At 37.4% G+C, this 12,125-nt stretch overlaps 1 protein-coding gene across 2 annotated transcripts; it reads left to right on the top strand.

The window, feature by feature from the left end:
• Positions 1–3,751: 3,751 nt before the first annotated feature.
• On the top strand, positions 3,752–11,795 carry Taf2 (TATA-box binding protein associated factor 2). 2 transcript variants are annotated; one of them, XM_077435843.1, is made up of 18 exons: positions 3,752–3,938; positions 4,007–4,059; positions 4,136–4,299; positions 5,119–5,335; positions 5,414–5,646; positions 5,720–5,897; positions 5,974–6,243; positions 6,372–6,512; positions 7,341–7,621; positions 7,693–7,932; positions 8,005–8,254; positions 8,331–8,493; positions 8,571–8,740; positions 9,357–9,570; positions 9,866–10,320; positions 10,397–10,627; positions 10,723–10,854; positions 10,925–11,795. In XM_077435843.1, the coding sequence occupies exons 5-18, from the start codon at positions 5,426–5,428 to the stop codon at positions 11,198–11,200; spliced, it is 3,222 nt and encodes a 1,073-aa protein (XP_077291969.1). In that variant the 5' UTR covers positions 3,752–3,938; positions 4,007–4,059; positions 4,136–4,299; positions 5,119–5,335; positions 5,414–5,425; the 3' UTR covers positions 11,201–11,795. The 2 variants fall into 2 exon arrangements, with proteins under 2 accessions (XP_077291969.1, XP_077291968.1); XM_077435842.1 differs by lacking the exon at positions 3,752–3,938 and having other exon boundaries at positions 3,997–4,059.
• The last annotated feature ends 330 nt before the right edge of the window (positions 11,796–12,125 follow it).

The raw sequence follows: 12,125 nt of genomic DNA, 5'->3' as shown, positions 1-12,125 counted from the left end.
ACTAACACAGCTGGACAGGGAAAGTAGAAAAGTAGGATTAAAAATTAACGTAGATAAGACTAAACTAATGTTCAATAGTTATTGCATGCCTGATAGCATCCCCTTAGATGATAAACCAGTAGAAGTAGTAAATAATTATTTATATTTAGGTCAAATAATTGACATGTCTGGTAGTAAAAATGAAGAGATAAAGAGACGTATGAAATTAGGGTGGAGTGCATTTGGACGGATGAATGCTGTTTTTAAATCAAAAATGCCACTCTGCCTGAAGAAAAGGATCTTTGATCAATGCGTTTTGCCAGTGATGACGTATGGATGTGAAACTTGGACACTGAACGCCAAGATGCAAAATAAAATCCAATGCACTCAAAGAAGTATGGAACGATTTATGCTTGGCATAACGAGGAAAGACAGGAAGCGGAACACGTGGGTGAGAAATATGACAAGGGTAGTGGACATAGTGGATAGAGTGAAGAGATTGAAATGGCAATGGGCGGGTCACGTAGCTAGGAGGATGGACGAAAGGTGGACAAAAGAAGTGCTTGAATGGTACCCGAGAGAAGGCAAAAGAGTAAAAGGAAGACCGCAAGGAAGATGGGTGAACGAAATTAGGAAAATGTGCGGAATGAGATGGATGGAAGTGATGGACGAGTGGAAGCGTGTTGGAGAGGCCTTCATCCAGCAGTGGATGGCGAATGGCTGTAAATGATGATGATGATGATATTGATATTAAGAATATATGTAAATTAATTGTATGATAAAGATGGGATGCATTTAAAAAGCCCAAAAAGTAAAAGATCAATATTAAATTTCAAATAAAACAATTATAAAACCGAGTGGCTCAAGAACACAAATGTATTAAGTATGTATTTTCATTAACATTTAATTTTCAAATACCTACATACAAATGTGAATTGAATTAATAGTATTCGAGTTATCCTCAAAACCATAATAAGCGATCAAGGCTTTACTTATAATGGATTAAACTAGATTAAAACGTTTCAACAATACTTGACACGTATTACAGATTAAATAAAAATTACTATTATTTAAATATAAAATCTATTATTACAAGACTTTTGAGAAATCTTAAACGAGACTCGTGCCGAGGTCAAAATGTCACAAAATACATACCTATATTTTAGCCTTTCGCGTACAAAAGAAACGACTTTAACAGTTTGCAATGATATTCGTTGTTGCGAATGGAGCTGATTTTAATCGTCACGATAAGCTATGACTTATTTAAACTCATTTTTATTCTAAACATAATTAAATTACACCAGCGAACAAAATTCTACGTATATAATTAATTTACGAGATTAAGCTCGAGCACGTTCACGTTTGAATCCTTGAGAATAAAACAATCATTTCATATCCATTAAAAATGATAAATAATTGCACTAACGACTAGCCTATATTTCACTCTGCAACCTTCACAATTAAACATTCGTACAGTCGATAATTTAAAATTTACGAATTTATACAAAACACGTATCGATACATCCGATACGAATCTAGATCTGTATCGTCGGGTATTGAATCGATAATTACACTTTTAAAAAAATAATGAATAGCTCTCGGTCGGAATATTCGTGGAGATTTTATCGATCGATCTCGTATACAAAATGTTCCAAAGAATTCTGCTTTAGTTCGATTTGGCGCGTGCCTTGTAAGCGAATTTATCTACCGGTGCAAAAACCGAACTGATCGGTTGTAATGTCTGTAAAACGGTATTTTATGTTTGCCACAAAGTGCATACAGGTCGGTGTGTTTGCTAAAATGCATAGGTGAGTAGATGCCTTAGGCTAGGTCTAGCTTCAGCTGCATTTCCCTGTATCAAACAAAACAAACAAATGGTGTGTTCAAAACACTGCATTTATTACTAGAAAACTCGAACTGACAACAAGTCTTTAGTTTTAGCTCCCCTTGAAGTGGCATATTATTTATTATCAAATGTGACCTATTACGAAAAATCAAACTTTTATATAATATTATATGTAGTACATACATATATGCACTCTCTTTAAAACTAAAATGATCTTTATTCCTGGTCGTATGTGGTCGATTTTCTTAATATTTGTTTTTTGGTAATTATAACAATAGGAAATTAATTTGTTGTTGATTATGCTACTAAATTATACACGATAAAATACCGAGAAACATCTAGTGTAGTGATGTGCGGTGAAATTCTCTCTGTTTTTGTCATACAGCCTTACTTGCGTGTGCGCGAGCAGGATACAAGAGTACTCGGTATGACGTCACATGTTCCCCTTGTATCTTGCTCGCGCACACGCAAGTAAGGCTGTGCGACAAAAACAAGGAGAATTTCTCGGCACGCCATTGATCTAGTGACCAGTGGTTTTGTGCTAAATTTTGAGGTTCCGGTACGCTCGATTTTGCACTTTTTTCGCACTATGCAAGAAATTCATCGAGTGTATCCTCAAAGCAATATTCAAGCGATGAATGTATCCTTCAGTTAGTGACACAAAGCCGTTTGTTTGTTCGTCGCAGCCCCCAAGAACGCTACCTACCCTCATGTATTGATAGCACAATTAAACATCCACCCTAGACAATGGTTTGAGCCGTCATAAGCGAAAGAAAGGTCCAGGACCCATTTATTTCGTTAATGGGTCCTTGAATGGGGACCAATATTTAAATGTGCTAAAGACACATCTGGTGCCTCACATAAAGCCTGGTGGTATCCTTGATCCTGACAGCATTTTTATGCATAACAGCGCTCCTTGTCGTCGAGCTTGGGTGAAAAATATTGCAAAACTTTTCGAAAAAAATAAAGTTTTATACTATTTTGATTTTTGAAATTTTTATGCCGGGTCGCCTACCGGTGCCGATAAAAGGTGACGGGGTGCCGTATCGCCTATTCTATGTACAACCCTGCTAGTGACAAATGGTTAAATAGCGGACCAACTTTATTATTCGTCGTACTTTGTTCATTTTTATTATGAACTTTTTTTATGCTCTCTAGCTTTGTAATTTGCCCTGTTTCCTGGAAAAAGCACGCTTCCGGTCCTACCTCTACTAATTATTTATTTATATTTATTATTTAATTATATATATTTTAGCTATCAAGCTAATTTAAAAATACATCTTAATTATTATACTTAACTCTAAAATTTATAATTAACTTATATGTACTGTCCCTCACAGAGGTGTCTCTTCGCACCTCGCAGGAATGCATCCATGTTTTTAGCAGACCTGACGCACTCAGGGAGGGCATTATACATGAGCACACCCCTGTGAAAAACACCCCCAGCCGTCTTATTCTTTCTTACTCTACTTACAACTAGTTTGTCCTTATTTCTAGTATAAAAACTATGTTTATCTCTATTCCTTATTATATAATCATCAAAATACTTAGGTAATAACTTATGATCTAACTTATAAACAAAAGACAATGTACTAATATTTAGACTAATTCTAATACTCATCCATCCTAATTCATCTAACATACTTCCAATACTCTTAAATCTACTCACATTCAAAATAGCTCTCATAGCTTTATTCTGTATTTTTTGCATTTTTTCTAAATCTTGGCCACTAATGGTGAACAAACTTATAACATTTTTACCCAGACAGATAATATTATTACTAAAATATTTTTCCTTGAATATCCTTATTTTGTTGTACTTATTCTCCAATCCATAATAGTATTGACGTCAACTTGTAATGTTTTGGTAAAATTCGCAATTAATTGACGCTGGCCACACTAGGTTGTTTATGTGCGAGTGGCAGCACTGACTGCAAGTGGTAGCTGTCAAAGTGGCGTTGCGATGACGGGAGCCGGTGGGGGTGGCAGCGGGGGCGGCAGCGGGGGTGGAGGCGGAGGTGGGGGCGCCGGGGGTGGAGGGGGCGGCGGGGGCGGAGGCGCGCGGCCCCGTCGGGAAAGAACAGCAGACAACAGTCGACCGTTCAAACTATAAGTATCCACAAACTATTTTCTCAGTCTTCAACAGACGACATAACCTCACTCATGTTCCAATGCTTACAGCCCATCAAATCCTCAGCCTCACCGGAATCAGCTTCGAAAGGAAAGTCATCATTGTAAGTAAACTTGACATATACACGGTAACGTTTCAATAAAAACGCCCTTGTTCATCGAGTTGGACAATTATTTCAGGGTTTCGTAGAGCTGACTATTGTTCCATTACGTGATACGTTGCGCTTCATCAGATTGAACGCTAAACAATGTCGCGTCTATAGAGTGTGCCTCAACGACCAGTACGAGGCTAATTTCCAATATTGCGATCCGTTTTTAGACATTTGCCAATCGCATCCCACAACGTAAGTATCATATAAAATCATCCTCAATTCGGTAAACACCGAAAATAGCGTACCCTGGCGTTTACATACACAAAACGTTGAGTATGTTATTCACTATCATTTGCATCCACAAAGTTGTCTGGTGAATCACAAACGAATGTATTTATATTCCATTGTGTATTACTTACAACGTCAATTCGGTACAAGTCGTGGATTACTTGCAACAATTTGAAATTCGAAATGAATTTAGAAATTCATTTCGCAACTCCACCAATGTGTTTGGGAGTATTTGTGACAGCAATATACTCGTAGGTACCATGTTGGATCTTACATCAAATGCCAGGCGACGCAATTCTTGGTGTTTACCCTCAATTCATTCACATACTTCAGGAATATAACGAAATTTTGATTACTCGACATACATGTGAGACATGGGCCGAACCATATACCAAAATTCGGTGGGCCTGGTTTCCCCAATTCCTGTTAAATGAACTCTTCTTTTCTATACTTGAATACAATTTTGAATAAGATCAATAATTTTATGTTTATTACAGCTACTTGCATATGTATGTAATGAAACCAAAACCTTTTAAATTGAAAATTCTAGGATAATAATTAATTTTCATTTAATAAGTATTGAATTAAAAGTTGGTAGAAATCGTAACATATGTAATAAAGATATTGGAAAATGATTCTGGAATGATTACTATGATGACCGACAAGACAAGTATAGAAACGGAGAGTTCATTTAACGAGAATTGATGTTTTACGGGAGATCAAACAGTAGTTATTAATAATTAAAAAATGTCTCTTATGTAAATTAAAAACTTGTATTTACAGTCGGTCTTTGGAAGTATTTTCAAACTGCCATTTAGTTGCCGCTCAAAAAATAGACCCCGACCATGACTCGGGTGAGCTTCACATTCAAGTGCCTCCAGAAGCGCAACACCTCATTGGTGAAGGTAGAGGATTACGAATCGGCATTGAATTTTCATTGGAAAATTCACAATCCGGAGTTCATTTCGTCGTACCTGAAGGCGAAGGAAGTCTCTCAGAAGTGCGTTCAAACCATTCTTCGACGATTAAACTTTTAAAATCAATGCTAATTCCATTTATTTACAATTAATCTGTATAGAGGTCAGCTCACATGTTCACCTACGGTCATTCGGCGAGGTTGTGGTTTCCGTGCGTCGACAGCTTTGCAGAACCGTGTACGTGGAAGTTGGAGTTTACCGTGGATGAGAATTTGACCGCCGTATCATGCGGAGAATTAGTCGATACTATAAATCTGTTGAACAATAGACAGAAAGTCTTTCATTACGTACTCAATACACCAGCTTGTGCTCCAAATATAGCCCTCGCCGTCGGGTTAGTAATGCACAATTAGTCACCACGAAGATCACAAACAAATTTTAAATGTGTAATTTGATCACTTTTACAGGCCTTTTGAAATGTACGTAGATCCTTTCATGAACGAAGTGACGCATTATTGCCTGCCGCAACTTATGCCAAATTTGAAAAACTCGGTGCGGTACTTGCACGAAGCCTTCGAGTTTTACGAAGAGACGCTATCGACCAGATATCCGTATCCGTGCTATAAGCAGGTTTTCGTGGACGAGGTTAGTTACCTATTTTTACACGTTTTCTTACAAAAACGAGGATTCTTCGTAGTTGACGGATATTTTTTGTACACAGGTTGAACAAGACGTGTCTGCTTATACGACCATGTCCATCATGAGCACTCATCTGCTCCACTCCATAGCCATAATCGACCAGACTTACATCACGAGGAAGGCAATGGCGCAAGCGGTCGCCGAACAATTCTTCGGATGTTTTATTACCATGCAAAATTGGTCCGATTTATGGCTGGCCAAAGGCATTGCGGAGTACTTATCGGGATTGTACGCCAAAAAATGCTTTGGAAACAACGAATATAGAGATTGGATTCAACATGAATTAGCCGAAGTATACATATCTTTCACCACCCCGTATTTACATAATTTGTAAAAATTATTAAAAATTACGTTAATCCTATGATAAATTTGCTAAGAAAGTATTGATGTAATACAGCGGTTTCCATCTTTTTTTTACAGGTAGTTGCTTATGAAGAACAATATGGAGGAATAGTTCTGGATCCTCTGCAACCTCCAGCCGTCGGGACGTCTGGTTCTTCACGAGATCCATTCTATTTCCCATTGAGAAACATTCATACTATTTCACCTCGATATATGGAGGTACAATCTTCGATTACTTCTAACTGACGAAAATATCTATCTATCATATCATATAGTTGTAGGCTTGGAATTGAACGAAATGCTAATGTATGGGCTATGGCTGAGAAAGGGTATGTTACGACTGATTGTGAGAAGGGGATGAAAAGGGGTAGAGATGTAACGGTTAGTCGCAGTTGGACCTGTGCTCCGCGCGGTTGGTCGCTAAGCCTCCGCATGTATCATCTTAATAAACAACATGACTGAAAACGCACATGTTTAGTCTTCACCTCAACCGCCTCATCCTATCCGTGGTCCTGAACAGGGTCATCTGTTAGGAATCTCTACCACATATATAATATCGCTATTCTGTCTGTGTGTCTGTCTATTTTTCTGTTTGAGATAACGCTCGCTGTACTATAATAATCGTTTCATTGTAATACATTGTATGTACGTCACAGCTAAACCACTGCCCAAACAATATATATAACAAAAGAAAAAACTTCTATATATATACTATTTGCTACCAATTTTTCCTCTTGGTAGAAAATTTACCGCCATCTATTGAAAGTTTATTTAATTAATTAATTTTTCTATTGGTGTTTTATATTGTTTACATGTACATAGGTAGGTAAGTAGTTTTTACTAATTTTTTTCATACTAAACAATTAAATATAAATATTAAATTAAATATATTTAAAAGGTATTTGATTTAATATGTACATAAAAACACAGGACCGACACATTACTTTTATTTTTTTTATTTAATTTAATATGCCAACACCCATGCAATGATATTTCATTGGGTACGACACTATTTTATTTAATAACATTGAAAAAATGTATTTTAAGGTTATGAGAAAAAAGTCACACCTCGTTCTGAGAATGTTAGAACAACGCATCGGTCAAGAATTACTCCTGCAAGTATTCAATAAACAATTATCTCTAGCGTCGAATGCAGCTACCACTAAAATCAGCGGAGGCGCGTGGGGACATCTTTTACTATCTACCAATTTATTCGTTAAAGCGATCTTTACAGTTACGGGAAAGAATATGGTCGTATTCGTCGACGAATGGGTGAGGACTGGCGGGCATGCAAAGTTCTCTTTGAGTTCCGTATTCAATAGAAAAAGGTTTGCAAATAAAATCGAATTCACATACCTTACCAAAGTACGAATGGATTCGATTGATTAATCATTTTCAGAAACACAGTCGAACTTGAAATTAGACAGGATTGCGTCTCACAAAAAGGCATCCGCAAATACGTAGGCCCGTTGCTGCTGACGATTCAAGAGTTAGACGGTACATTTAAGCATACGATCCAAATTGAAAATACCGTCGTTAAGCACGACATCACTTGCCATTCGAAAAGTAGACGAAACAAGAAAAGAAAAATTCCTCTGTGCACCGGCGAAGAGGTCGATATGGATCTGACGGCTATGGAGTAGGTCGCGTCGGTAGACTCTGAACTATCCAAACCACTCGAGATGTATTGATTTATTGTTTGTTATTTCAGCGATTCGCCCGTTTTGTGGATTCGGTTGGATCCGGAAATGTCGCTGCTTCGGAGTGTGACAATCGTTCAGCCGGATTATCAGTGGCAGTACCAGCTGAGACACGAGCGAGATGTGACGGCTCAAAATGAAGCTATATATGCTTTGGATAAGTATTCGACGCCGGCTACGAGAATGGCTCTTACGGACACGATAGAAAATGAACAGACTTTCTACAAAGTGCGGTGCAAAGCCGCCCATTGTCTGACAAAAGTTTGTCTACGATCTACATCTACGAATTAGTCATTCTGTATAGCACTGATTCTCATGTGAAATTTGCTTATTTCAGGTGGCAAATGCCATGGTGAGCACGTGGGCAGGACCTCCAGCAATGTTGACCATATTCCGTAAAATGTTCGGCTCGTTCTCGGCACCCCACATAGTTCGACAGAATAACTTCACCAACTTCCAACACTATTTTCTACAAAAAACAATCCCCGTTGCCATGGCTGGTACGTTGTACCGCACTTTGGAACTATCAACACAATCGTCAATATCATTCAAATCATCAGTTTCGATTTTTCACCAGGATTGCGCAATCAACACGGAATATGTCCTCCAGAAGTGATCAGATTCTTACTGGACCTCTTCAAGTACAACGACAATTCGAAAAATCACTACTCGGACAATTACTACAGGGCGAGCTTAATCGACGCGCTCACGGCCACGATAACTCCTGTCATATCAGTCGTACATCAAGTGAGTTTCCGTTTAACCTTTTGAGTACTGACGTCTTTTCTGTTGAAAGCCCGCCACGCTGAAAATTTCGCCAACATTTCCAACTAGATTTATTTAGAAATCCAATAGAAAGCAGGTATAAAAGTTGTAGCTAATCCAAACAAACCCTGGATAACTACCGCCGAGGATTTCGAGTTTTGTAAAGGTGTGTTTAGACTAATAATATAAAATAAATAAAACAAGTCTATTAATGAATGTATTTTTCCAAAACTAGTTCCATCTTCTTCGGTGTTAAAATGTAATGCTCACAATCTAAAATACTCGGCAGTTAGAGATTTCCATCGGGTTTTTCTGCTATGGTTATAAATTCAGAAATTCCGGTGTAAACCAGTCTTTATAAACATGTTATACTACCCATGTTCGATGCATTTTTTTTTTCAATGCTATCTGGAAAGGCTTAGCGAGTAGTATTCTTGTTTACTTTGTACATGCTCAAAATACAACGCCTATCGGCGTTTTGGAGGCTCATGGACTTGTTGGCAAAACGCCGATTGGCGTTGGCTAGCATTCAAAGGGTTATAGTCTTGTTCCATATATTATATTTGCTTTTGACTTATTTGTGTGGAAATTGTCTTAGGGTGCTCCCATCACGGCAGAATCGCTATCAGCCGACACCCGCTTAGTACTCGAGGAGATCACACGAGTGCTTAATTTAGAAAAGGTTCTACCATGCTATAAAAACACGGCTACCGTCAGCTGCTTAAGCGCTATACGAAGATTGCAACAGTGCGGTCACTTACCCAGTACTCCGACTCTGTTCAGAAGCTATTCAGAATACGGTCAATATGTCGGTGAGTGAGAATTCCTTAAAAATTTTGATTGAAATTGAGGCATTTTAAAGGTCCCTATTCAAAATAGTCTATACGTATTATTCTATTTCTCTTTTTTTTATGTATTTTAGGCGCCTTTCCCTTTGCGGTGTCTGTGTGCATCGCACACTTCGCAGACTGTATTACCAAAATCCATTAAAAAAAACCCTGACCCATATAAATAGTATCCATCCAGTTCTCCCTTTCTTAAAAAGTCGAATAACATAATTGATGAATACTGATAATAATACTGTGATGCTTTTTTTATCGATTTTAGATGTCCGAATGGCCGCTTTTGAATGTTTGGTGGATTACGTCAGAGTAGACGGACGGCCGGAAGATTTGAGCTCTCTTTTAACTGTCGTTGAAAACGATCTGGATCCGGCCACTCGGCACGGACTCGTCAGACTTCTGGTCAAAATGCCTCCATTCCAAAAAGCCATCAAACACCGTCTAGATACGGAAAGTCTGGTCCATCGACTTTGGAACAATGTAAACAGTCTCTTATCGAACGATTCGAGACTTCGCTGTGATATTGTCGATGTTTATTTTACGCTGTACGGTACTAGGATTCCACTGTGTTTGCCGATTCCGGAATTGCAAGGTGTGCTTAGACAAGGTCATCATAGGGATCACAGAGAGCGCGAGAAAGAAAGACAACGGGAGAAAGAACTAGAGAAGGAGAGGGAATGGGAACGAGAACAAGAAATAGCTTTAATGAAGTCGTATAATGTATTAATATATTTTTTTTTTAATTCTATAATCAAAACAACATTTAATTTAATCAAAAAATATATTGTTTTATAAGGCGAAATTACCGACGATGATCAAAACTGAAAGTGGTGCTATTAAACGTAGAGCTGATTCTCCTCCGCTGCCGCCGAAGCCGTTCCCAAGCTCTTTACCACCTAGCAACATGCCGGGACCGAACCCTCTCATCTTAGACAATATTAAAAAGGAACCCATTGAAATAAAAACAGAACTTCCAGATTATGTAGAAAATCCCGAGTTACCGTTATCTCATGAAAGTATGCCAAAGGTAAGTTTTTACATAATGATTTAATACCTTTCACCGAACGATTTCATCACAGAACCACGATTGACACTGAATATTCTCATATCATTATTTTTTAGGATGAAGTAAAACATAGAGAGTATTTATCAGAGAATTCTGTATCATTACCGGGACTTCAGGGTCCACCAGGTCCTATCGGCTTTGAGCCGGGAATGTTCCAACCCAAATCTGACCCTCATTTAGCTTCTAAGGTATGACACAATATTTATCACGAGTTTTGTATTAAAACTTTATTACTACATATATTTGTAATATTTTCAGTCTAAGAAGAAAAAGAAAGACAAGAAAAAGCACAAGCATAAGCACAAACACAAACACAGCAGTAAAGGCCGCTCGTCCTCAAAAGACAAAGAAAGAAGTCATAGCATTCCTAGAGACAAAGACAAAGACAAGTCTCAACATGCGTCAAAGACTCCGATTGATCTTGTGATGAGAGTGAAGGAAGACACGCGCGAGACTCTCAGCTCGTACAGTTCGAGTCCGAGTCCTCCACCTGATAACATGTCCGCTTCAAACTCAACACTCGTTATTGATTAAATGTATTTAGTTATTTAAATAAATTTATATTAACAAATTCAAACTGACATATTTATCATACAATCAACATTTATCCATTACCTACAATGCATCCCCTGAATGTGTAAATACTTATGGTATTACATATTATGTATTATACATATTTGTTAAATGAGTAATCTTCGGTTAGTATTGTACGAATATTACATTTAAACTGAACGTGAAGAAATGGCTGCTGCGAGCGGCGATCCACCACTTCCAACCCCTCCTTTCAAATTATAAGTTTTTCTTATATTATACATAAAATAACAAAAGTGGACGTGAACCACAAATCAATTTTATATCATTTTAATTATTACAGTGCACCAAACAGTTGCTATTACGTCTATTGTATTTCGTGAAAGATATATTATGGTAATCCAATCGTACGTATATGTAATTGTATTTCATGTAATATAGATTATTCTTTATATTTTCAGGGCTATGTCGATTTGTCGATCGTTCCACTTGATAGAATGCTGCAAAAGATCGCATTGAATGCTCGACAATGTGTAATCAACAATGTTTTAATTAAAAACTTTCCTGTTAGTTTCGTGCACTTAAACAACCGTGAATCGTAAGACATTTTATCAATTCTATTCAAACATGCTTGCAAAAAATCTGCTGCTTTTTTTCATGAGTTCAATCACCGATATCATTTTTATTTTAAACTTTCTTATCTCATAGCCGAGAGGAAAACAACCAAAATCACTATTATATTCGAATTCAGTGTGCCAAACTATTAATTAGTATTTTTTATTGCTCAGTGCAATTAATGGTTTTTATATAGGTTTTTCATTCCAAATTGACCCTTTTTCATTTCAATTTTGATGAAAAAGGATCAATTTGGATTGAAAACCTGTACATACTGACCAAATCATGAACAAAGCAAGAAGCTTGCAACTTT

Source organism: Arctopsyche grandis, chromosome 8, assembly GCF_051622035.1.
Source record: "Arctopsyche grandis isolate Sample6627 chromosome 8, ASM5162203v2, whole genome shotgun sequence".
Taxonomy (NCBI): domain Eukaryota; kingdom Metazoa; phylum Arthropoda; class Insecta; order Trichoptera; family Hydropsychidae; genus Arctopsyche; species Arctopsyche grandis.
Note: the sequence above shows the minus strand (reverse complement) of the source record. Positions and strands in the feature narration are given on the sequence as shown.

What these genes read in the sequence shown, in the direction of transcription:
- Taf2 (XM_077435842.1), top strand. Translation starts at nt 3,997, where the DNA reads ATGCTTACAGCCCATCAAATCCTCAGCCTCACCGGAATCAGCTTCGAA. An exon ending in TTCAACATGAATTAGCCGAA is followed by an intron (nt 6,244 to 6,371) that starts GTATACATATCT and finishes TTTTTTTTACAG; the next exon opens with GTAGTTGCTTATGAAGAACA. An exon ending in ACCCTCATTTAGCTTCTAAG is followed by an intron (nt 10,855 to 10,924) that starts GTATGACACAAT and finishes TAATATTTTCAG; the next exon opens with TCTAAGAAGAAAAAGAAAGA.